The 25,323-nt window shown below is 48.9% G+C and overlaps 1 protein-coding gene across 1 annotated transcript in view; it reads right to left on the bottom strand.

The window, feature by feature from the left end:
• Positions 1-25,323, bottom strand: part of LOC121549440 (microtubule-associated protein 4) — a 140,884-nt gene that overhangs the window by 11,536 nt on the left and 104,025 nt on the right. Inside the window, exons 7-12 of the mRNA XM_041861248.2 lie at positions 12,317-13,644; positions 11,430-11,657; positions 7,565-7,718; positions 7,232-7,279; positions 5,355-5,656; positions 4,307-4,369 (exon numbers count right to left, since the gene is read on the bottom strand). Coding sequence (XP_041717182.2) covers positions 4,307-4,369; positions 5,355-5,656; positions 7,232-7,279; positions 7,565-7,718; positions 11,430-11,657; positions 12,317-13,644 — 2,123 coding nt within the window. The remainder of the gene's footprint in view (positions 1-4,306; positions 4,370-5,354; positions 5,657-7,231; positions 7,280-7,564; positions 7,719-11,429; positions 11,658-12,316; positions 13,645-25,323) is intronic.

Here is a 25,323-nt window from a genome sequence, read left to right as displayed (position 1 = left end):
TAGAGGAAGAGTAGGGTCACCGTGGGGGTTAGAGGAAGAGTAGGGTCACCGTGGGGGGTTAGAGGAAGAGTAGGGTCACCGTGGGGGGTTAGAGGAAGAGTAGGGTCACCGTGGGGGGTTAGAGGAAGAGTAGGGTCACCGTGGGGGGTTAGAGGAAGAGTAGGGTCACCGTGGGGGTTAGAGGAAGAGTAGGGTCACCGTGGGGGTTAGAGGAAGAGTAGGGTCACCGTGGGGGGTTAGAGGAAGAGTAGGGTCACCGTGGGGGTTAGAGGAAGAGTAGGGTCACCGTGGGGGTTAGAGGAAGAGTAGGGTCACCGTGGGGGTTAGAGGAAGAGTAGGGTCACCGTGGGGGTTAGAGGAAGAGTAGGGTCACCGTGGGGGTTAGAGGAAGAGTAGGGTCACCGTGGGGGTTAGAGGAAGAGTAGGGTCACCGTGGGGGTTAGAGGAAGAGTAGGGTCACCGTGGGGGGTTAGAGGAAGAGTAGGGTCACCGTGGGGGTTAGAGGAAGAGTAGGGTCACCGTGGGGGTTAGAGGAAGAGTAGGGTCACCGTGGGGGTTAGAGGAAGAGTAGGGTCACCGTGGGGGGTTAGAGGAAGAGTAGGGTCACCGTGGGGGTTAGAGGAAGAGTAGGGTCACCGTGGGGGTTAGAGGAAGAGTAGGGTCACCGTGGGGGTTAGAGGAAGAGTAGGGTCACCGTGGGGGGTTAGAGGAAGAGTAGGGTCACCGTGGGGGTTAGAGGAAGAGTAGGGTCACCGTGGGGGGTTAGAGGAAGAGTAGGGTCACCGTGGGGGGTTAGAGGAAGAGTAGGGTCACCGTGGGGGGTTAGAGGAAGAGTAGGGTCACCGTGGGGGGTTAGAGGAAGAGTAGGGTCACCGTGGGGGTTAGAGGAAGAGTAGGGTCACCGTGGGGGTTAGAGGAAGAGTAGGGTCACCGTGGGGGTTAGAGGAAGAGTAGGGTCACCGTGGGGGGTTAGAGGAAGAGTAGGGTCACCGTGGGGGGTTAGAGGAAGAGTAGGGTCACCGTGGGGGTTAGAGGAAGAGTAGGGTCACCGTGGGGGTTAGAGGAAGAGTAGGGTCACCGTGGGGGTTAGAGGAAGAGTAGGGTCACCGTGGGGGTTAGAGGAAGAGTAGGGTCACCGTGGGGGTTAGAGGAAGAGTAGGGTCACCGTGGGGGGTTAGAGGAAGAGTAGGGTCACCGTGGGGGTTAGGGTTAGAGGGAGGGTCGGGGTGAGGGCGTGCTGTGACGAGGAAGGAAGAGAAGAGTGCAGAAAAGATCTAGAGGCCACACAGAGAGGTCTATTAAAGTCACGCATGCGGGTCCCACATCCACACCTGCCCTTTGAGGATGCTCAATTGCTGCGGTATTGAAACAGGCCACCTTTAAATGTGAACGTATTATGATAGTGATGGTTCCACCTGTATATGTACTGTATGTTGTTGCTAACCTACTTGTGTTGTTTGTGATACTCAGCAGAACTGTGTTGGTGTTCATCACTGTTGATATTGCTATGCATATGCCCTTCTAATGGTCTTAAGTGGATGGCTTGTGTCATTGTTTGTTTAATAGTCACACTGGTGATATCCTGCCATATTGAGACATTCATACTTGTTTGTTAATTAGTCACCCTGGTGATATCCTGCCATATTGAGACATTCATACTTGTTTGTTAATTAGTCACCCTGGTGATATCCTGCCATATTGAGACATTCATACTTGTTTGTTAATTAGTCACCCTGGTGATATCCTGCCATATTGAGACATTCATACTTGTTTGTTAATTAGTCACCCTGGTGATATCCTGCCATATTGAGACATTCATACTTGTTAGCACATAGACCGATAATAACACTGTGACAATATGACACTAGTTCCATGAACCCACAAACCCAGTACTTAGATTTAGACAGGAACATGACAACTTCATACAGTTCACTAGACATGTTTGTAAGAAATCACTGCACCCACCCTTGTGCTGACAGTTAAGCAAAGGAAACACATATGCTCGCGAACACACACACACACACAGCTATCCTTGTGGGGACCAAATTGATTCCCATCCTATTTTCCCTAACCCTAACCTGAATTGTAACCCTAACCCTAAACCTAAAACTATACCTTACCCTAGCTCCTAACCCTAAACCTAACCGTAACTCCTAACCCTATACCTTACCCTAGCTCCTAACCCTAAACCTAACCGTAACTCCTAACCCTAAACCTTACCCTAGCTCCTAACCCTATACCTTACCCTAGCTCCTAACCCTAAACCTAACCGTAACTCCTAACCCTATACCTTACCCTAGCTCCTAACCCTATACCTTACCCTAGCTCCTAACCCTATACCTTACCCTAGCTCCTAACCCTATACCTTACCCTTGCTCCTAACCCTAAACCTTATCCTAGCTCCTAACCCTATACCTTACCCTAGCTCCTAACCCTATACCTAACCGTAACTCCTAACCCTATACCTTACCCTAGCTCCTAACCCTATACCTTACCCTAGCTCCTAACCCCTAACCTGCTCCTAACCCTATACCTTACCCTAGCTCCTAACCCTATACCTTACCCTAGCTCCTAACCCTATACCTTACCCTAGCTCCTAACCCTATACCTTACCCTAGCTCCTAACCCTATACCTTACCCTAGCTCCTAACCCTATACCTTACCCTAGCTCCTAACCCTATACCTTACCCTAGCTCCTAACCCTAACCTTAATTCTAACCCTAACCCTAAACCCTAAGCCTAAAATAGCATTTTTCTTCGTGGGGACTGGCAAAATGTCCCAACTTAACCCCAAACCCCTAACCCTAAAACTATACCTAACCCTAACCCTAGCCGTAGATCCTAACCCTAACCTTAATTCTAACCCTAACCGTAACCCTAAACCTAACCCCTAAGCTTAAAATAGCTTTTTTTCCTCGTGGGGACTGGCAAAATGTTCCCACTTGTCTGAATTTTCCTTGTTTTACTATCTTAGTGAGGAATTCTGGTCCTCACAAGGATACATAAACAAAAAAACACACAAATACACACACACACACACACACACACACACACACACACACACTAAGCAGTACAAGGTTTAAGCTCAGATCCTTGACAGCCATCGGAGTCCGGTGGGTATCATTATGATAATTAGGGAGATTTTAGTAGAGTGTGTGACTGAGCAGAACTCAGAAAGACAATGACTTAATGACTTATCACAGCCCTCAGCAACTACTCTGCCTCAGGGCATTAAACACTATGCTGCAGGCCAGGCCCGTTTTCAAACCATGATACAGGATATATATATATATTTGTATTGCTGTCAAGCAACATTGTCAATATGGACTGCTGGCTCTCTGGCTTGAGCCTTGTGTTACTGTATGAATTCCTGTGAGCAGTCTACCACGGATGTGTGTCTCCCCTCCAAGGGTATGCCATCCGATCTGGTATCCCATTTACAGTTCTTCCATATCTCAATAATCACTAACTCTGTTTTTGAGGTGAAACCTAAAATACAACATGAATCAGAACGGTTGTTTCTTTGCTGTCACACGTTGACAATAGAAATTCCAGAAAAGATGTCTGGCTGTAAACACAGTCCACTGAGTGATTCATCATGCCTCTGTTTTCAGGCTGCATTTTCACAATGGAAAACTCAGGACCAGTGTGTGTCAGTCGGTCGGTCAGTCACTCGTCCATCTACTTTAGACAGCCGTCCGTCAGTCAGTCCATGCAGTGAATGAGGGACAATCAGAGATGAGTGAGTGCGTGTCTTTATGTGTGTGAAGAATGAAATGTTGCAATAAAAAAAAACGGTAACAGTCAGAGGGCGGAGATATGAACAGCTTGGGGAAGAAAAAGAAAAGGCAAGAGACAAAAATGAGAGAGAAAGAGAGAGGGACAGAGAAAGACAGGGTGAGAGACAATATAATGAGAAAAATTGAAAGCGAGAGCGTGAAAGCGAGAGAGTGAAAGCGAGAGAGTGAAAGCGAGAAAGTGAAAGCGAGAGAGTGAAAGCGAGAGAGTGAAAGCGAGAGAGTGAAAGCGAGAGAGAGAAAGCGAGAGAGTGAAAGCGAGAGAGTGAAAGCGAGAGAGTGAAAGCGAGAGAGTGAAAGCGAGAGAGAGAAAGCGAGAGAGTGAAAGCGAGAGAGTGAAAGCGAGAGAGTGAAAGCGAGAGAGTGAAAGCGAGAGAGTGAAAGCGAGAGAGTGAAAGCGAGAGAGTGAAAGCGAGAGAGAGAGTAGTAAACAGAGGGTTAGAAAGAGGGAGATTTGAAGAGGGAAAAAAAAGCAATAGGATGAGATGAGCGATGGGGGGTGAACTCACTTTGACCTGGCTGGTCTCTTTGGAGGAGGAGCCTTGGCCCAGGGCGTCGCTCCTGCCAGAGACCTGGGGAGACAAGGCCCACCTTGGGTCAATACAGGAAGACCAACGGAGGGGTGGAACGTGGGAAGGGAGGGAGGAGAGCGGACAGCAGGACTACCTCCTCTATTCTGATGATGTATCCAAAACAGCAGGGCTCCGTTTATTTCAGAGAACATGCATGGCTGCGTTACTGGGAACATGCATGGCTGCGTTACTGGGAACATGCAGTTTGGGGTCTATCGCTCAACACGTGGAACCATTTTCCTTTCAACGTTGGTTATTGGTTATTCCAACATTGGACTTGGTTATTCCACCATGTTGACACTTGACAGTAAAAGTGAAAGCTATAGAATAAGGGGACAGACAGGAAAAAGGAAGTGAGAGGTGAAGTACTACAGAGGCAGATGCAGAGAATGGGGTGAGATGTCAGGATGGATGCAAGATGGTGAATGGAATCAAATGGAGATTTATGGAGGAAGTCACAGAGTTAACTGAGATTAACTGGCGAACATTTTGAATTACAACGGGTAAAATAGGAGACAAGCTGGGACCAGTTACTAGGTGGGAGACGAAACTAGGAGGAGGGGGTTGTTAACTGGGACAGCTCTGATGCGGGATGTGATGTCAGGAGGCTTGTACTATGGGAAAATTTAACTGAGTTAACTGAGTCATCATCTACTGAACATAACCTGCCTGTAGGAGGCAAAGCCATTAGATGGTCAACACTGAGAATCAACATGCAGAACCCTACAGAATATCATAACAACAGTGTCTGTAAAGCAAGCCCATCTTTGAAACAGAATACCAATTTTATTAATGTAAGAACTAATGTATAAAATAGAACCTGGCTCATAAGCCTTTGCAATATCAATGTGGGATCCCCAATAATCAACGTGGGATCCCCAATAATCAACGTGGGATCCCCAATAAGAATATCAGTCCATCCCACTGTCTCCACCCCCCCAATCCCCAAAAGCACCCCCTCCATCACTTATGCACGACCCCCTACCTTCCCCCCTCCGGGCTGGTACTTCATGTTGTCCGTGGAGCCGATCTTGGAGCGCACGTTGCGGATGTCTGGTGCGGGGGCTGTGCTTGGGCGGGAGGTGGTCCCCGAGGCGCTGGCACTGCCCGAGGTGGTGGTAGAGGTGGGACGGGGGACCCTGGGCCCAGGGGGCTTCTTCTCTGGTACTGTGGAGGAGGAGGGGGCGGTGGCTGGTTTGGTGGTGGTGGGGCGGACACGGGGGGTGGCGTTGGTGGTGCTAGCTATGGAGCTGCGAGTGGTGCTGGTCCGGGGCAGGGTTGAGTCAGCTAGAATGGGGGGAGGAGGAGGAACAGCACAATAAAAAAAACAGGTAATGAAGCAAATAACTATTACTTAAACTCCAGTGCAGATAAAATATATATACTTCCCTCCGTAATTATTGGGACACCGACTATTTTGATGTTGTTTTGGCTCTGTACTCCAGCACTTTTTACAGTTATAGAGACACAAATATCATACCCCCAAGACATGCTAATCTCTCACCATTACAATAACTGGGGAGGTTACCATTTTTTGGGGGGGGTATGATATTGGTGCGTCTGTAACTTTCTCACTCATCTGTTTTCACGATTCATCCAGGACTCTCCGTAACCATGGTAGCATCCACATTAATGTGTTTAGAAACCTATTCTATTCTTATTTGCAATAAAAGTGACTAGAAAATGACACAATACATTATTTACCATTCATTTCCATTGGGCACAAAATAATCTGAAACACAACCAAAACAAACAGCAAATGCATCCAACGAGTGTGTACAGTCACAAGCTTGATGTAGTCATTGTGTGCTAATATGGGACTAAATACTACACTTTTTACTACTTTAATACACATAAGTGAATTTGTCCCAATACTTTTGGTCCCCTAAAATGGGGGGACTATGTACAAAAACGTGCTGTAATTTCTAAACAGTTCACCCGATATGGATGAAAATACCCTCAAATGTGCCCTGCCTGCCGAGACAAACCTTAGATCCTCCCTGAAAGTCTTATTTCTGAGCAGAAAGACTCGGTTCAGGAAATCATCCCTCTTTATGCGTATGGAAACGGCTTCTGCCTGCGTTGCTGGTTATGCAACGTTGAGACGTAGTGCCAGTGTCAGGACTAACTCATGTCAACAGATCGTAATCCCTAGAGTGCTGTGTTGAGGTTTTTACTCTCTGCGTCTTTTAGAAATAAATCATTTTTTTCCTCTGAGACTTCACCGCCTCTTTGTCACGGCCTGCATGCGTCATCTATATGTTCCTGCGTGACACTGTGTCACTCTTCATTTCTGTCTCCGTGCAACAGCTGCCCCGAATCCCTCAGCTGGAGTTACAGTACTGTGGCTGAGGGACCTAGTGCTGCCTTTAAAAGGAGGAGAGCAGAGAGAGAGAGAGAGAGAGAGAGAGAGAGAGAGAGAGAGAGAGAGAGAGAGAGAGAGAGAGAGAGAGAGAGAGAAGAGACAGACAGAGAGAGACAGAGAGAGACAGAGACAGAGACAGAGAGACAGAGACAGAGAGACAGAGACAGAGAGAGAGAGACAGAGAGAGAGAGACAGAGAGAGAGAGACAGAGAGAGAGAGACAGAGAGAGACAGAGAGAGAGAGAGAGAGACAGAGAGAGAGAGAGAGACAGAGACAGAGACAGAGACAGAGACAGAGACAGAGACAGAGACAGAGTCACAGAGACAGAGACAGAGACAGAGACAGAGACAGAGAGAGAGAGAGACAGAGAGAGAGACGAGAGAGAGAGAGAGAGAGAGAGCGAGAGACAGAGACAGAGAGAGAGAGAGAGAGAGAGAGAGACAGAGAGAGAGACAGAGAGAGAGGAATGGATGGAGAGGAAGAGAGTGTTTCTGTACCTGTTGCTGGCTTCTTTTCCTCTCCTGGCTTGCTGTCAGTCTTTGAGGCTGAAAGGCAGAACAGAAGAGATCGTTCATGATCAGAGCTCAGCCTATTCTTGCTTGTTCTTGTCTTGCCTAAGTTTGTTTGGCAAAACAGTGAAGTCAAGTTGTGGAATGCAGAAACAGTTAGGTACCCTGCTGGCTCGACATCAGACCCTTTGAGTCACCAAAATAATTGGTGACAGTGTGTGTGTGTGTGTGTGTGTGTGTGTGTGTGTGTGTGTGTGTGTGTGTGTGCGGGTGTGTGTGTGGGTGTTCGAAGATGTGTAAGTGTGTGGCATAGAGACTCACCCAGAGGGCGTCTGGTTGTGGGTGCGCTTGTGGTGGCGCGGGTAGCCGTGGCTGGTTTACTGGTTGCCGTGGTAGCAGTGCCGTTTTTGGGGGCAGCAGTTTGAGCCTTGGAGGTGGCGGCCGCCTTTGGCACTAGAGGACGTCTCTCTGTGGTCTGGAGGCAGAGACAGACAGGAAATGTGTGGTAAACAGAGAGACATTAAGGAAGGAAGGAAGGAAGGAAGGAAGGAAGGAAGGAAGGAAGGAAGGAAGGAAGGAAGGAAGGAAGGAAGGAAGGAAGGAAGGAAGGAAAGAGCTACACTCTTCAGTTACAAATAATGGAGTAACAGAATTCAATAACAAATAAAAGGTTGAATGTGCAACATAGCGCTCTAATAAATTAAAGCTGTGGGAAAGAACCTCCTCATTGCACAATGTTACATTCATAAAAAACATTGGATAATGATATATTTATAAAACCACTTACCATAAATATCTACCATTCGATGTACAACAAAAACGTCAACAAATGCTTATAATGTAATTGCACGATTATAATTGATAATTATTCATGATATCTCTCTTATTGCCATCTGTCCAGAATCCTCTGCAATCAGAGCAGAGCGGAGCAGAACATTCAAGGGTCAGGTCCCATGGTGTTTTTTGAAGCATTTCCAAAATGCACTGCTCTTTACGGTATTTTCACAACATTGGGCACGCTAAATTGCCTCACCCCTCATGCCCCTGGGATGTTGTTTAGCCAAAAAAAAGCTGTGATAATGTCCCTGTCTGTTGTTAAACAGGCCACCCCTAGAGCACAGGTCAGATTAATACTATCAAGACATTAGGAATGAAGTGGTTATTTATTTCCTATTCCTCTCCAGACAATCTTGTCATGGAAGCGTCTGGAATGTGTTGCATCGGAACTGGAAGGAATCGAAAAGAATGCGACAGAATCCTCAATCAACAGGAGAGACAGCTGTTGGTAGGTCTCTGGTTTCACAATATGATATATGTTGCCTTGGCGCTGATGTAAGGATTACGCTGGGAACCAGGGATATTAAAAGAATGCCAATGCACCGTGTGTCTGATTTCCCCACGCGTGGACGCACCGCCCGAGGGAGGCTTTACATGGAAAATGGCCTTGTTTTCCGCACCGCCTCCTCATTCATTCCCTCTCTCATTCATGTGTCTTGAGATCCTTCGAGCTGCCAGCCCTTTTGCCCTAGACTCCATTGCTGTACTACAATAAATAGTGGTGTAATATAGTCAAAGACGTTACACCAGCAGGTTAGAGAAGTGGCTGTGCATCATGTACATTGTAATGTATATCTGCTACACTGAAGGCTGAAGGTGAGAGACGTGGTGTGGTGTGGTGAGGGAAGCCTTGAGCGACTGATGGTTGGCCCTGGGTCTCTCTAGTAAATACCAGGGGAGGAGTGATGAATGCTGGCTGCCCTCAAGGCCTCCCCTCTGGCCCTCTCCCCTCTCCCCCTCTCCCCTCTGGCCCTCTCCCCTCTGGCCCCCTCCCCTCTGGCCCTCTCCCCTCTCCCCTCTGGCCCCCTCCCCTCTGGCCCTCTCCCCTCTCCCCTCTGCCCTCTCCTCTGGCCCTCTCCCCTCTGGCCCTCTCCCCCTCCCCCTCCCCTCGGCCCTCTCCCCTCTGGCCCTCTCCCCTCTGGCCCTCTGGCCCCCTCCCCTCCTCCCTCTCCCCCTCTCCCTCTGGCCCCCTCCCCTCTGGCCCCCTCTGGCCCTCTCCTCTGGCCCCCTCCCTCTGGCCCTCTCCTCTGGCCCTCCCTCTGGCCCCTCCTCTCCCCCTCTCCCTGGCCCTCTCCCTGGCCCTCTCCTCTGGCCCTCTCCCCTCTGGCCCTCCCTCCTCTGGCCCTCCTCTGGCCCTCTCTGGCCCTCTCCCCTCTGGCCCTCTCCCCTCTGGCCCTCTCCCTCTGGCCCCTCCTCTGGCCCTCTCCCCCCCTGGCCCTCTCCCTCTCCCCTCCCCTCTGGCCCCTCCCTCTGGCCCCCTCCTCTGGCCCTCTCCCCTCTGGCCCCCTCCCTCTCCCCTCTGGCCCCCTCCCCTCTGGCCCTCTCCCTCAGCCCCTCGCCCTCTGCCCTCTCCCCCTCTGGCCCCTCTCCTCTGGCCCTCCCCCCTCTGGCCCCTCCCCTCTGGCCCTCTCCCTCTGGTCCCCTCCCTCTGGCCCTCTCCCTCTGGCCCCCCTCTCCTCCCGGCCCTCTCCTCTCCCCTCTGGCCCCTCCCCCTCTGGCCCCCTCCCCTCTGGCCCTCTCCCCTCTGGCCCCCTCCCCTCTGGCCCTCTCCCCTCTGGCCCCTCCCCTCTGGCCCCTTCCCCTCTTCCCTCTCCCCTCTGGCCCTCTCCCCTCTGGCCCTCTCCCCTCTGGCCCTCTCCCCTCTCCTCTCCCCTCTGGCCCCCTCCCCTCTCGCCCTCTCCCCTCTGGCCCTCTCTGGCCCCTCCCTCTGCCCCTCTCCCCTCTGGCCCTCCCCTCTGGCCCTCCCCCTCTGGCCCCCTCCCCTCTGGCCCTCTCCCCGTCTCTCCTCTGGCCCTCCTCGGCCCCCTCCCCTCTGGCCCTCTCCCCTCTGGCCCTCTCCCTCTCCCCTCTCCCCTGGCCCTCTCCCCCTCTGGCCCCTCTCCCCTCTGGCCCTCTCCTCTGGCCCCCTCCCCTCTGGCCCTCTCCTCTCCCCTTGGCCCTCTCCCCTCTGGCCCTCCCCTCAGGCCCCTCCCCTCTGGCCCTTCCCTCTCCTCTGGCCCTCCCTCTCCCCCTCTCCCCTCTGGCCCTCTCCCCTCTGGCCTCCGGCCTCTCCCCTGCCCTCCCTCTGGCCCTCTCCCCTCTGGCCCTCTCCCCTCTGGCCCCCCTCTGGCCCCCCTCCCCTCTGGCCCTCTGGCCCCTCCCCTCTGGCCCTCTCCCCTCTCCCCCCTCCCCTCTGGCCCCCTCCCCTCTGGCCCCTCCCTCTCCCCCCTCCCCTCTGGCCCCCTCCCCTCTGGCCCTCTGGCCCCCTCCCTCTGGCCCTCTCCCCTCTCCCCCTCCCCTCTGGCCCCCCCTCTGGCCCCCTCCTCTGGCCCTCTCCCCTGTGGCCCTCTCCCTCTGGCCCCCCTCCCTCTGGCCCTCTCCCTCTCCCCCTCCCCTCTGGCCCCCTCCCCTGCCCTCCCTCCCTTCCTCTGGCCCCCCCTCCCACTCCCCCTGGCCCCCTCCCCTCCCTCTCCCTCTGCCCTCCTCTGGCCCTCTCCCCTCTGGCCTCCCCTGGCCCTCTCCCCTCTGGCCCTCTCCCTGGCCCCCTCCCCTCTGGCCCTCCTCTGGCCCCCCCCTCCCCTCTCTCCCCTCTGGCCCTCTCCCCTGGCCCTCTCCCCTCTGGCCCTCTCCCCTCTGGCCCTCTCCCCTCTGGCCCCCTCCCTCAGGCCCCTGGCCCTCTCCCCTCCCTCTGGCCCCCTCCCCTCTGGCCCTCTCCTCCTCGGCCCCCTCCCTCTGGGCCCCTCCCCTCGGCCCCCTACTCTAGAACCGTGCTCTGAGTAATCCTGTGGACGGCCACTCAGCACTCGGGACACAAGGGCTTACTGGGAGCCAAGTTTAAAAAAGGTGGATACCTTACAGGCGGATTATGCTCTGAGCACCACAGCAGTCAGACAGTGTCTAATTTACAGCTCCTGTGAAAATTAATATAGTAGCTAGCTAAGCTAACACTTATGCTAAACAGAACTGAACATGCCCATACTTCTGATCAACAACATGATGAATAGGAGATAAAAAGACAGGCTACTAGAGTAGAAGTAGGTAGTAGTTTCCCTAGACAGACCGACACCACACAGTGGTAGGGTATGGAGGTGCCGATATCTGAGGTGGAGGGGACTTCGGCTGTCCCTAAAGCAGGGCAGGGGGCACTCACCTTGGGCTTGACCTCACAGGGTGCAGTGGTGGAGGTGGTGGCTGCGGACGCGGGGCGGCTGGCTGCGGACAAGGGCCGCTTGTGGCCAGCGGTGGGGGTGGGGGCCTTGGGCATGGGCGTTTTTTTGCCAAGGTTGGCTGAGGTGGAGGAAGGGGTGGAAGGGGTGGGGCGTTTAGGGGGACTCGGCCGCGGCTTAGCAGCGCTCGGTTTGGTTGCCCCGGCGACAGGCTGCGCGATGGACGGCACACCAGACAAATGGAGAGAAACAGAAAGAACAAAAGAAAGCGAGAAAGAAAACAACAAAACACAGGATATCAGCAGCAGGATAACAGCAGCAGGATATCAGCAGCAGGATAACAGCAGCAGGATAACAGCAGCATGATAACAGCAGCAGGATATCAGCAGCAGGATAACAGCAGCATGATAACAGCAGCAGGATATCAACAGCAGGATAACAGCAGCATTATATCAGCAGCAGGATAACAGCAGCAGGATAACAGCAGCAGGATAACAGCAGCAGGATATCAGCAGCAGGATAACAGCAGCAGGATAACAGCAGCAGGAGAAAGCAACAGAAGCAGCCTTAATCAACAGAAGCAGCCTTAATCAACAGAAGCAGCCTTAATCAACAGAATACCAACAAATGGAACTGTGTGCCTGATAAAAACAAACACTCAGTGAAGAAGTCGAGTTAAAATCTGCACTAAAACAAGGAACAAAATATTTTCATTGTTCTGATAATAATGTTATGACTGATATTACTTAAATGAAAGTGAGTTCAATGGACTACAATCTCACTACTGTACGGATAATAAAGTAGAAGCAGCAGCAGCATGAATGATGTATGATTTGATCATGTTCCTCTTTAAACCTCGACTCTGGCCTACCTTGGTCTTCTTGTCTGGACTGGGCAGGTCCCGGCTTGGTGCGGCACCGCTCCCATTGGTCGAAGGTTTACTTGCAGTTTTTTTGGCCTTATCAGCTATCTCTGCTATCTTGTCCGTTTTCCTCTCAGGACTTTTCAGCTCTTTTTTCTCCGATTTCTGCTCCTCCACCTTGTCTGTTTTCTCTGGCTTCTTCTTCTCCTCCTCCACCTTGTCTGTTTTCTCCTCCTCCTTCTCCTCCTCCTCCACCACCTTGTTTGTTTTCTCTGGCTTCTTCTCTTCCTCCACCTTGTCTGTTTTCTCCTCCTCCTTCTCCTCCTCCACCACCACCTTGTCTGTTTTCTCTGGCTTCTTCTCTTCCTCCACCTTGTCTGTGGGCTTCTCTGCTCTGTCTGTTTCTTTCTCAGCTGTTACTGTTACCTTTCCAACATGGTCTGTCTTCTCCCTGTCAGACTGTGTTTCCATATGGTCAAATGTGTTCGACTTCACCGACGTCTCCTGTTTCTCTGGTGCCTTCTCCACTTCTTCCTGTTCTGTCTTCCCAGGCTTTTCCACCTTGTCCACCTTCTCTACCTTTCCAGTCTTCTCGTCCTTGTCCATCTTCTCTGGTTTTTCTTCTTTGTCTGTCTTTTGCACCTTGTCCATCTTCTCTACCTTGTCCGTCTTCTCTACCTTGTCCATCTTCTCTACCTTGTCAGTCTTCTCTACCTTGTCCGTCTTCTCTACCTTGTCAGTCTTCTCTACCTTGTCCATCTTCTCTACCTTGTCAGTCTTCTCTACCTTGTCAGTCTTCTCTACCTTGTCCGTCTTCTCTACCTTGTCAGTCTTCTCTACCTTGTCAGTCTTCTCTACCTTGTCAGTCTTCTCTACCTTGTCAGTCTTCTCTACCTTGTCCGTCTTCTCTACCTTGTCAGTCTTCTCTACCTTGTCCGTCTTCTCTACCTTGTCCGTCTTCTCTACCTTGTCAGTCTTCTTGTCCATTTTATCCATCATCTCTGGTTTTTCTTCTTCTTCTTCTTCTTCTTCTTCTTCTTCTTCTTCTTCTTCTTCTTCTTCTTCTTCTTCTTCTTCTTCTTCTTCTTCTTCTTCTGTCTTTTCTGCCTTATCTGTTGGCTCCAGCTTTTCTGTTTTCTCTGCCTTGTCCATTTGATCCACCTTCTCTCCTTTGTCCAGTGGTTCTGTGTACTCCACCTTCACTGACGCCTCAGTCTTCGCAGTCGTATCCTTCTTCTCCACTTTGTCTAGCTTATCTAACATCTGAAATTGGTCCAACTTCTCAAAGTTGTCCATATTCTCCTCTTTCTCTGGTTTGTCCATCTTCTCGGATTTGACTGTGAGAGAGACAGAGAGAGAGAGAGAGAGAAAGAGCAAACACCATATTTTAGAACCATACCAATCATGTGAATGAAGTCATCATCAATACAAAGAACCAAATGCCTTGCTGACCTCAAAGATCGACCTCAAGTACCACCACACAATATCCTTTAGTCAGGACTCAATCATGGACACTCTTACTGACACCTGTGGCTGCTTCGCGTGATGTATTGTTGTCTCTACCTTCTTGCCTTTGTGCTATTAATGTTTGAACCATGTTTTGTGCTGCTACCATGTTGTGCTGCTACCATGTTGTGTTGCTACCATGTTGTGCTGCTACCATGTTGTGTTGCTGCCATGTTGTGTTGCTACCATGCTGTGTTGTCATGTGTTGCTGCCATGCTATGTTGTTGTTTTAGATCTCTCTTTATGTAGTGTTGTGGTGTCTCTCTTTATGTGGTGTTGTGGTGTCTCTCTTTATGTGGTGTTGTGGTGTCTCTCTTTATGTAGTGTTGTGGTGTCTCTCTTTATGTGGTGTTGTGGTGTCTCTCTTTATGTGGTGTTGTGGTGTCTCTCTTTATGTAGTGTTGTGGTGTCTCTCTTTATGTGGTGTTGTGGTGTCTCTCTTTATGTGGTGTTGTGGTGTCTCTCTTTATGTAGTGTTGTGGTGTCTCTCTTTATGTAGTGTTGTGGTGTCTCTCTTTATGTGGTGTTGTGGTGTCTCTCTATATGTAGTGTTGTGGTGTCTCTCTTTATGTGGTGTTGTGGTGTCTCTCTATATGTAGTGTTGTGGTGTCTCTCTTTATGTGGTGTTGTGTTGTCTCTCTTTATGTGGTGTTGTGGTGTCTCTCTTTATGTAGTGTTGTGGTGTCTCTCTTTATGTGGTGTTGTGGTGTCTCTCTTTATGTGGTGTTGTGGTGTCTCTCTTTATGTGGTGTTGTGGTGTCTCTTTATGTAGTGTTGTGGTGTCTCTCTTTATGTAGTGTTGTGGTCTCTCTCTTTATGTGGTGTTGTGGTGTCTCTCTTTATGTGGTGTTGTGGTGTCTCTCTATATGTAGTGTTGTGGTGTCTCTCTTTATGTGGTGTTGTGTTGTCTCTCTTTATGTGGTGTTGTGGTGTCTCTCTTTATGTAGTGTTGTGGTGTCTCTCTTTATGTGGTGTTGTGGTGTCTCTCTTTATGTGGTGTTGTGGTGTCTCTTTATGTAGTGTTGTGGTGTCTCTCTTTATGTAGTGTTGTGGTCTCTCTCTTTATGTGGTGTTGTGGTGTCTCTCTTTATGTGGTGTTGTGGTGTCTCTCTATATGTAGTGTTGTGGTGTCTCTCTTTATGTGGTGTTGTGGTGTCTCTCTTTATGTGGTGTTGTGGTGTCTCTCTTTATGTGGTGTTGTGGTGTCTCTCTTTATGTGGTGTTGTGGTGTCTCTTTATGTGGTGTTGTGTTGTCTCTCTATGTGGTGTTGTGGTGTCTCTCTTTATGTGGTGTTGTGGTGTCTCTCTTTATGTAGTGTTGTGGTGTCTCTCTTTATGTAGTGTTGAGGTGTCTCTCTTTATGTAGTGTTGTGGTGTCTCTCTTTAGGTAGTGTTGTGGTGTCTCTCTTTAGGTAGTGTTGTGGTGTCTCTCTTTATGTAGTGTTGTGGTGTCTCTCTTTATGTAGTGTTGTGGTGTCTCTCTTTATGTAGTGTTGTGGTGTCTCTCTTTATGTAGTGTTGTGGTGTCTCTCTTTATGTAGTGTTGTGGTGTCTCTCTTGTCGTGATGTGTGTTTTGTCCTATATATATATTTTTAATCCCAGCCCCCGTCCCCGCAGGAGGCCTTTTGCCTTTTGGTAGGCCATCATTATAAATAAGAATTTGTTCTTAACTGACTTGCCTAGTTAAATAAAGGTTCAATCAAAAATATAAAAATGGGTCCCAAAATTGCATGCTCAAAGGCATGCAAATACCAACCTCTGCTGAAGTTTGAACAAGTGAATCATCTTTGATAATGCAATTATCAGATGAATCAACAGTAGCTCAGGCTAATTAAATGTGGGGACACACAGGAAGGCTGGAGTGGAATTATCCTGTGGGCTCAGCTCGATTTAGAGATGGCCATTGACCCTGGCAATCAAACCAACCAGCAGAGCTGAGGCAAAACCACAACCAATGACCATGACCATCTCTCAAGGTCCATCTCTCAATATTGTCATGGACAGAGAGACAGACTTCTAGACAGACAGACAAATGATGCACACATACAATTATTGAATTCCAAAAACATGCATGCACCAACACACGCCTATGCAGTTACACATATACAGCACACATGAAGACACAAAACTACTTCCATTTCATTTAGGCTACATATTGCACTAGTGCAGTACATAGTGTCACCTTCATTCTACAAACCATACTGTATGTTGAAGTGTTCTGAGTAAGGAAAAAGTGGCAGTGGTTTTTAAAAGACCCTTTGGTCACTACAAATGTTTTCTAGTAAAATATGGCCGTGAGCGTGTGGCAGGCAGGCCGGTCTGTCTGTTCTTCTGCACTAGACCCTGGGCTGGACACACTGAGACATGACAGTACAGACACCTAGAACTAGACATGAGAGAAAGCCTAATTAGCATTGTGACGTGCTGAAACAAGCTCTGCAGCCTAAAGTTCCCACAACGCCTCAGGCCCTGAACCCTAACGTTCCCTAATGTTCCCACAACGCCTCAAGCCCTGAACCCTAACGTTCCCTAATGTTCCCACAACGCCTCAGGCCCTGAACACTAACGTTCCCTAATGTTCCCACAACGCCTCAGGCCCTGAACCCTAACGTTCCCTAATGTTCCCACAACGCCTCAGGCCCTGAACCCTAACGTTCCCTAATGTTCCCACAACGCCTCAGGCCCTGAACCCTAACGTTCCCTAATGTTCCCACAACGCCTCAGGCCCTGAACCCTAACATTCCCTAATGTTCCCACAACGCCTCAGGCCCTGAACCCTAATGTTCCCTAATGTTCCCACAACGCCTCAGGCCCTGAACCCTAACGTTCCCTAATGTTCCCACAACGCCTCAGGCCCTTAACCCTAACGTTCCCTAATGTTCCCACAACACCTCAGGCCCTGAACCCTAACGTTCCCTAATGTTCCCACAACGCCTCAGGCCCTGAACCCTAACGTTCCCTAATGTTCCCACAACGCCTCAGGCCCTGAACCCTAACGTTCCCGAATGTTCCCACAATGCCTCAGGCTCTAGCTGTAGGACTAACAATAGTGACTGCCAGTAGGTGAAAGAAAGGCAGGGATACACTTGTGTTTCTAAGTTAAATGCTCTTTCATGTGGTTGTGTACATCAGGCCATTATACATGTCAATTACATGGATTGATTGTTAAAGCTATAATATAATATGCCATTTAGCAGACGCTTTTATCCAAAGCGACTTAGTCATGCGCACACAATTTTTTTTTTGTGTATGGATGGTCCCGAGGATCGAACCAACTACCTTAGCGTTACAAGCGCCGTGCTCTACCAGCTGAGCTACAGAGGACCACATGATATGCTATGACATGACTGAAGTCTATTAGCTACATACACTGTTATGAGATCTGAAATGAGACATTTTGAAAAGGCTCTTTAGCAGTGTTTTAGCGATTCCACTAACAAAACCTCCCTCACATCAGCATAATCAGCCAGAGCAAACCCCAACTGCTTTGTGTGAGAGGAGGCAGGATGGTCCACTTACCACTGACCCTACTTCAATTACTGCAGACCTAATTCCCCTTTGGGCAGGGGATGTAGCTCAGTTGGTAGAGCATGGCGTTTGCAACGCCAGGGTTGTGGGTTCGATAAAATAATGTATGCACTAACTGTAAGTCGCTCTGGATAAGAGCGTCTGCTAAATGACTAAAATGTAATGTAAATGTAATACATTTCCAATTGTTTTGTCGAAGCACCCATATGAGAGATTAGAGAGCAAGGGGCTGTCTGAAGTGGGGGATCATGGAGGGGGGGTGGAGGAGGGGGGAGGGTAGAGGGAGGGTGGAGGAGGGAGGGTAGAGGGAGGGTGGAGGGGGGAGGAGGAGGGGGGGGGGAGTGCAGCGTTGAGCAGACAGAAAAGCCCATTGCTAACACAGACGCCTTACAGAGCCCTGTATGGTGCTCCACACACTTCAGAAGACGGGAGGAGAACAGAGGCAAAACAGAGAAACCAATAGGTGGACTAATATAATTAAGACCCAAATCCAGACTACACAATATAGTAATAACTTGGTGGGTGCTTATATTTGTCCTACTTCAAGCGGTTATTATATTGTAAATGTGACACAGACTTTTTTTTCACATCGTCGGCTTGGGGATTTGAACTAGCAACCTTTCAGTAACTGGCCCAACGCTCCAACTGCTAGGCTACCTGCCGCCCACGATAAGACGAAGGGTGAGGCTTCATCTCTATAGTCCACAGCACAAACAACGATGAGCTTTAATGGACATAAATCACACATAAACTCAATACCTTAATTAGCGAAGACATTTGATATCCAATGTGCTCCTTTCACCCCCCCCCCCCCTCCCCCTCTCTCCTTCCCAGCCTGAGAAAGCCAGTGGCAAGCTTTAGCACGGTGGATTTTCACGCTATATTCACCAGGTAATTATGGATTAGCCGCTGAATACCAACAAAGGTGGTATGTGGAGTAGTACGAGAGCGTTGGGACCTATAAAGCCGCTGAAGCCAAACACACTCCAACAACCAGCTTTGTGTCTCAGTCTTCCCCATTACTGAGCAGCAAGGCTAAAAAACGTACACAGGTGGCCATTTTGAAACCCTTCAGTAGAAGGGCATTAATAAATCATGAATAGAGCATCTGATTAGAATCATCCATCACTCTATAGGGCCTATGAGGCTGATATCATTGTGAGGGAAGTCATTATCTGGAGATGCGATGACATTGCGGCGGTCACCCGTGAAGCCATTATATAAATCCTAATCTTACAGACAGCCGTCTGGCACCCTCATCTCTTGTTCCAGTTAGCCAGCTAACACAGTGGGAGTCACCTCAGGCTCATATTCTGGGTCAGGTCATTTGCACCTCTTCATTAGCATGGACACACCTCAAACTCTATTAACAGCATTGAATCCATTTTCTGACCCTTGTAATTAAGAGTTTCTTTTTATACGAGGTGATACAAAAAAAAAAAACATGACAGGATTGCTTCTTCAAGTACCACAGTTGTATCGGATGAGGAAACCTCACTTGTCACCAGCAAATGTCAATGGTAACTATGAGGAAACCTCACTTGTCACCAGCAAATGTCAATGGTAACTATGAGGAAACCCAAACTTGGATCCTTCGACTACCCGCTACAACACTAACACTCAAAACTACCTATTAACAATATCAACAGACATATTTTCTAGGGTTTTATTTCTGGGTCCTCAGATCAATCCTCAAAGCAAACATAGTCTCATTAAAAGACAGTCGTTACACCTCCAGCTCACCTGGAAGCCTACCAAAGGAATGATCCTTCTCAGCGACACATCAAAGAAGCTGCTGTCCATCCCATAGAATGTCTGGAGTGATTTAGTGTGAGTGGATGCCATGGCGTTTCATTGCATTCAGCTGTCAAAGAAAGGAACATTTCTTGTTCATGCTAAGCTGCTCATTTGGTGTGTGGCTCAAGTGTGGATCTAATCCCCACAAAGGCTTGTATTCAACAAGGCAACTTCAAAAGGCAGAAATAAATGGAAGACCTAGGCAATTCATCAAAAGTAATTCCATATGGTGTCAGGCTGGACAGGCAGCTTTTGGAAGGACTAAGGCATCACCTACTATATACTGTATACTGGCATGGCACTTGACATACACACACAAGGATGATCCACATTCATCATGGCAACACTTACTGCAGGGATCATCAACTAGATTCAGCCGCGAGACTATTTTCTCTTGAGCGGTCAGGGGGCCGGAACATAATTACAAAAAAATGTGTAGACTGCAAATTGATCGCAACAATGCCCAAACAGATATAATGTTTGACTAAAACATAATCCTTTCAAACCGTGCATACATTTATATACGATCACATATATCTCTCTATTATGCGTGGGAAAACTTTGGAACAGATTTCCAAAATTAAAATGATTGGCTGGTGTTTTTACAGTCTTTTAGGTCCAACAATTATAATGTTTTGCTCAGAAAACTTGAGGGGCCAAATAAAACCACCCGAGGCCCAAATTCAGCTCGCGGGCCGCCAGTTGGGGAACCCTGACTGACTTGGTCCTCTGCCCTCTGGATTGGAGTTATTTCTCTCTCTGACACACACACACACAGCACAATTACTGCACCCGACATCAACCCATTTGAGATGGTTTGGGATGAGTTGGACCGCAGAGTGAAGGAAAAGCAGCCAACAAGTGCTCGGCATATGTGGGAACTCCTTCAAGACTGTTGGAAAAGCATTCCAGGTGAAGCTGGTTGAGAGAATGCCAAGTGTGTACAAAGCTGTCATCACGGCAAAGGGTGGCTACTTTGAAGAATCTCAAATATAAAATATATTTTGATTTGTTTAACACTTTTTTGGTTACTACATGATTCCATATGTGTTATTTCATAGTTTTGATGTATTCACTATTATTCTACAATGTAGAAAATAGTAAAAATAAAGAAAAACCCTTGAATGAGTTGGTGTGTCCAAACTTTTCACTGGTACTGTATATAAGAATATATTAATACAGTGGGGAGAACAAGTATTTGATACACTGCCGATTTTGCAGGTTTTCCTACTTACAAAGCATGTAGAGGTCTGTCATTTTTATCATAGGTATACAAAAATCCAGAAAATCACATTGTATGATTTTTAAGTAATTAATTTGCATTTTATTGCATGACATAAGTATTTGATACATCAGAAAAGCAGAACTTCATATTTGGTACAGAAACCTTTGTTTGCAATTACAGAGATCATACGTTTCCTGTAGGTCTTGACCAGGTTTGCACACACACTGCAGCAGGGATTTTGGCCCACTCCATACAGACCTTCTCCAGATCCTTCAGGTTTTGGGGCTGTCGCTGGGCAATACGGACTTTCAGCTACCTCCAAAGATTTTCTATTGGGTTCAGGTCTGGAGACTGGCTAGGCCACTCCAGGACCTTGAGATGCTTCTTACGGAGCCACTCCTTAGTTGCCCTGGCTGTGTGTTTCAGGTCATTGTCATGCTGGAAGACCCAGCCACGACCCATCTTCAATGCTCTTACTGAGGGAAGGAGGTTGTTGGCCAAGATCTCGCGATACATGGCCCCATCCATCCTCCCCTCAATACGGTGCAGTCGTCCTGTCCCCTTTGCAGAAAAGCATCGCCAAAGAATGATGTTTCCACCTCCATGCTTCACGGTTGGGATGATGTTCTTGGGGTTGTACTCATCCTTCTTCTTCCTCCAAACACAGCGAGTGGAGTTTAGACCAAAAAGCTCTATTTTTGACTCATCAGACCACATGACCTTCTCCCATTCCTCCTCTGGATCATCCAGATGGTCATTGGTAAACTTCAGACGGGCCTGGACATGCGCTGGCTTGAGCAGGGGGACCTTGCGTGCGCTGCAGGATTTTAATCCATGATGGTGTAGTGTGTTTCTAATGGTTTTCTTTGAGACTGTGGTCCCAGCTCTCTTCAGGTCATTGACCAGGTCCTGCCGTGTAGTTCTGGGCTGATCCCTCACCTTCCTCATGATCATTGATGCCCCACAAGGTGAGATCTTGCATGGAGCCCCAGACTGAGGATGATTGACCGTCATCTTGAACTTCTTCCATTTTCTAATAATTGCGCCAACAGTTGTTGCCTTCTCACCAAGCTGCTTGCCTATTGTCCTGAAGTCCATCCCAGCCTTGTGCAGGTCTACAATTGTATCCCTGATGTCCTTAAACAGCTCTCTGGTCTTGGCCATTGTGGAGAGGTTGGAGTCTGTTTGATTGAGTGTGTGGACAGGTGTCTTTTATACAGGTAACGAGTTCAAACAGGTGCAGTTAATACAGGTAATGAGTGGAGAACAGGAGGGCTTCTTAAAGAAAAACTAACAGGTCTGTGAGAGCCGGAATTCTTACTGGTTGGTAGGTGATCAAATACTTATGTCATGCAATAAAATGCAAATGAATTACTTAAAAATCATACAATGTGATTTTCTGGATTTTTGTTTTAGATTCCGTCTCTCACAGTTGAAGTGTACCTATGATAAAAATTGCAGACCTCTACATGCTTTGTAAGTAGGAAAACCTGCAAAATCGGCAGTGTATCAAATACTTGTTCACCCCACTGTATATATAATAATTATCTGGCCATGTAAATTCCTAATTCCCCCTACATAGATATGACACACACACAGCACAATTACTGCACCGCAGCCTTGACTGCAAGACAGGTCATTGCATAGGACTTTTCTAATCTACTATGTGACAGAGGTCAGGAAAGTGTTGATATTACAGTGCATTCGGAAAGTATTCAGACCCCTTCACTTTTTCCACATTTTGTTACGTTACAGGCATGCCAAGCTTGTAGTGTTTGCATACAGGCTACTGGTAATGTTACCAGTGTTTACATATAGGCTACTGGTAATGTTACCAGTGTTTACATATAGGCTACTGATAATGTTACCAGTGTTTACTGTGACGTCACGAGAGGCTACACAGCTTTCAGCGGGATTGCTCAAGTAGTGCAAGGAGACAAGGTTCAAAACAAAACAAGGATTTTATTATAGGTCTTGGGAAATTAACGAAAATATAACAAAATTCTGTTCTCTTGTGGCTCTTTAAGGGTTAACAGTTCAGGGATGTCTCTTCCACATCCAAAATCATAATTCTCACTCGCTCAGATAACTTTTCCACAGCCTTACTGTAGTCCACGTTGCAGCTAGTGGCCAACCCAGCAAAAAAGTCCTTCCAAATGTCTCTCCGTATTTCCACAGGTGCATATATCCAAAGGTGAGTATTTCCCCAAGGTAAGTATCTCCAAATCCTTATATTCCTCATGGAAGTGGACGTGCAGCACTCTTGTCCCTCCCGAGAGCCCAGCTTGGAGACTGTGTCTCTTCACCCCTTCCCAAACCTTCAGCTCATCAGCTCCTCATTTGTTTCAGCTGCGTGGGAAGATTGGCCATAGAGGTTTGGAGTTCCCGACCATACCAGCAGATGGAGCCATAGCTGTCTGGGTTTACAGCCACCTCAGGGGGATGTAACGTCCCTCCAGGACACAGCCTCTCGTGACATCACACATCCCCCTCCTCGGGACCGAACGTCCTCGTCGGGTAAAGGCAGCGAAGAAGGCATCACGCCGGGAGAGGGGCGTCCGCATTGCCGTGGTGCTTGCCAGCCTGCTCTCTCTTCAACTCCTCCACCTCTAGGACCAGGGACTCAGCCTCCTGTTGTCTCTCCTTGAGTTTCTTACTGAACGCACCAGCCTTGGTTTTAGCAGAGTTTAGCTTCTGTTGAGCAGCTTTCAGTTCCTTCTCTCTCTGCCTCCGCATTCTTCATCTTGTTCTCCAACACCTTGTACTTCTCCTCTGCCTTCTTCTGGACCTCCTTACTACTGCGCAGGGTCTCCTCACACTCCTCGATGGTCCTGCGCAGCCTCTCCAGCTCCTCCTGTTGCTTATGGAAGGAGCTCTGTTGGAGTTTAGCCTGGAGGATATCTAACTCTTCTGTCTTCATGTCTAACTGTTGCTTTAACAAACGATACCTCTCAGCGGTCCCCTTCAGACCAGACAGTTCTTTGTCCAGATTCTGTAGCTCCGTCTCTGTGTCGGTCTGGGCACCTGCCTCCCTATCAGAGCCCGGGCGGGAGTGAGTAATTGGAGGATTGCACCGAGCCTTCCCAGGATGAGTCTTGCCTCTCCGTTTCCGAGGTACTCGGGTTATCCTCTCCTGAGACTCTCTCCAGAGTGGGTAAAAGGGCTGGGCAGTCTCGTCCCAATTAGGACAGGGACGGGGAGGGAATCAACCACCCCCACTGCCGTGTGTATGGTTCCCCGTGTGCTGGTCATTGTAAGTTCAGTAATGGGGTATTCTCTGGTGTCCCCATGGACACAGGAAACTGGGAGGACTTTCCCCGGGGGTCAGACACGTTGGGCCCACCAAATCCTTACGCACCAGGGTGGCCCGGCTACCAGAATCCAGTAAGGCCTCCACATCATGGTGATTCACAGTTACCGGGCAGGTGGGGGGTCGATCTGGGCCGCCATCTACGACTCCCAAGAGCGAGGCAAACGGTGTGTGGGTGCTGAGCTGGAGGACTCCGCAGTGGGCATAGGGTTCATCGGCTGGTTTCCCACACTGCCAGGAGATATGTCCCATCTCCCCACACCGGTAACACTGTCGAAGTTTCCCCCTCCTGGTGTACTCTTCTTGGACCCGCCTGGTTTCTGGCTCCCCCTGGAGCCGGGATAAGTCCTGACGTGGCTGGGTTCGAGACCTTGGGGTCCTTTGGACGGGTTCTTCCCATTTGTGGTGGGGCCGCACTCCTGGGGTCTTTTCGAAGCATTCAGCATCTCCGCTGTGGCCTGGTACTTTTCCACAGCTTCCACGGTCAGATCAGCCGTGGTCAAGGCCTGTTGACTGATGAACCCGTTTTGCCTCATAAGGCAGGGCGCGTAGGTAACGATCCACCACAACGGCCTCCACCACCGCCGCTGCTGTATTCCTCTGCGGATCCAGCCATTTCCTTCCTTTCTTTTGCTCCTCCAAGAGAGCCACGTTTGCTTGCATCTGGGCGTGCTGGCCAGCAACAAGGGCTTTCAATATGTCCTCCATTTCAGTCGGCGGGGAGCCTACGGCCAACTTGGAAAACTGGGTGATCAAACCTTCGGTATCCTCCTCTGACATGCACTATTAACGCTTGAGCGTGCCCGTATTCTCCACCATCTGTGACGTCACGAGAGGCTACACAGCTTTCAGCGGGATTGCTCAAGTAGTGCAAGGAGACAAGGTTCAAACAAAACAAGGATTTTATTATAGGTCTTGGGAAATTAACGAAAATATAACAAAATTCTGTTCTCTTGTGGCTCTTTAAGGGTTAACAGTTCAGGGATGTCTCTTCCACATCCAAAATCATAATTCTCACTCGCTCAGATAACTTTTCCACAGCCTTACTGTAGTCCACGTTGCAGCTAGTGGCCAACCCAGCAAAAAGTCCTTCCAAATGTCTCTCCCGTATTTCCACAGGTGCATATATCCAAAGGTGAGTATTTCCCCAAAGGTAAGTATCTCCAAATCCTTATATTCCTCATGGAAGTGGACGTGCAGCACTCTTGTCCTCCCAGAGCCCAGCTTGGAGACTGTGTCTCTTCACCCTTCCCAAACCTTCAGCTCATCAGCTCCTCATTTGTTTCAGCTGCGTGGGAAGATTGGCCATAGAGGGTTGGAGTTCCCGACCATACCAGCAGATGGAGCCATAGCTGTCTGGGTTTACAGCCACCTCAGGATGTAACGTCCCTCCAGGACACAGCCTCTCGTGACATCACATTACATATAGGCTACTGGTAATGTTACCAGTGTTTGCATATAGGCTACTGGTAATGTTACCAGTGTTTACATATAGGCTACTGGTAATGTTACCAGTGTTTACATATAGGCTACTGGTAATGTTACCAGTGTTTACATATAGGCTACTGATAATGTTACCAGTGTTTACATATAGGCTACTGGTAATGTTACCAGTGTTTACATATAGACTACTGGTAATGTTACCAGTG

The sequence above is a fragment of the Coregonus clupeaformis genome, chromosome 34 (assembly GCF_020615455.1).
Source record: "Coregonus clupeaformis isolate EN_2021a chromosome 34, ASM2061545v1, whole genome shotgun sequence".
NCBI classification, from domain to species: domain Eukaryota; kingdom Metazoa; phylum Chordata; class Actinopteri; order Salmoniformes; family Salmonidae; genus Coregonus; species Coregonus clupeaformis.
Note: the sequence above shows the minus strand (reverse complement) of the source record. Positions and strands in the feature narration are given on the sequence as shown.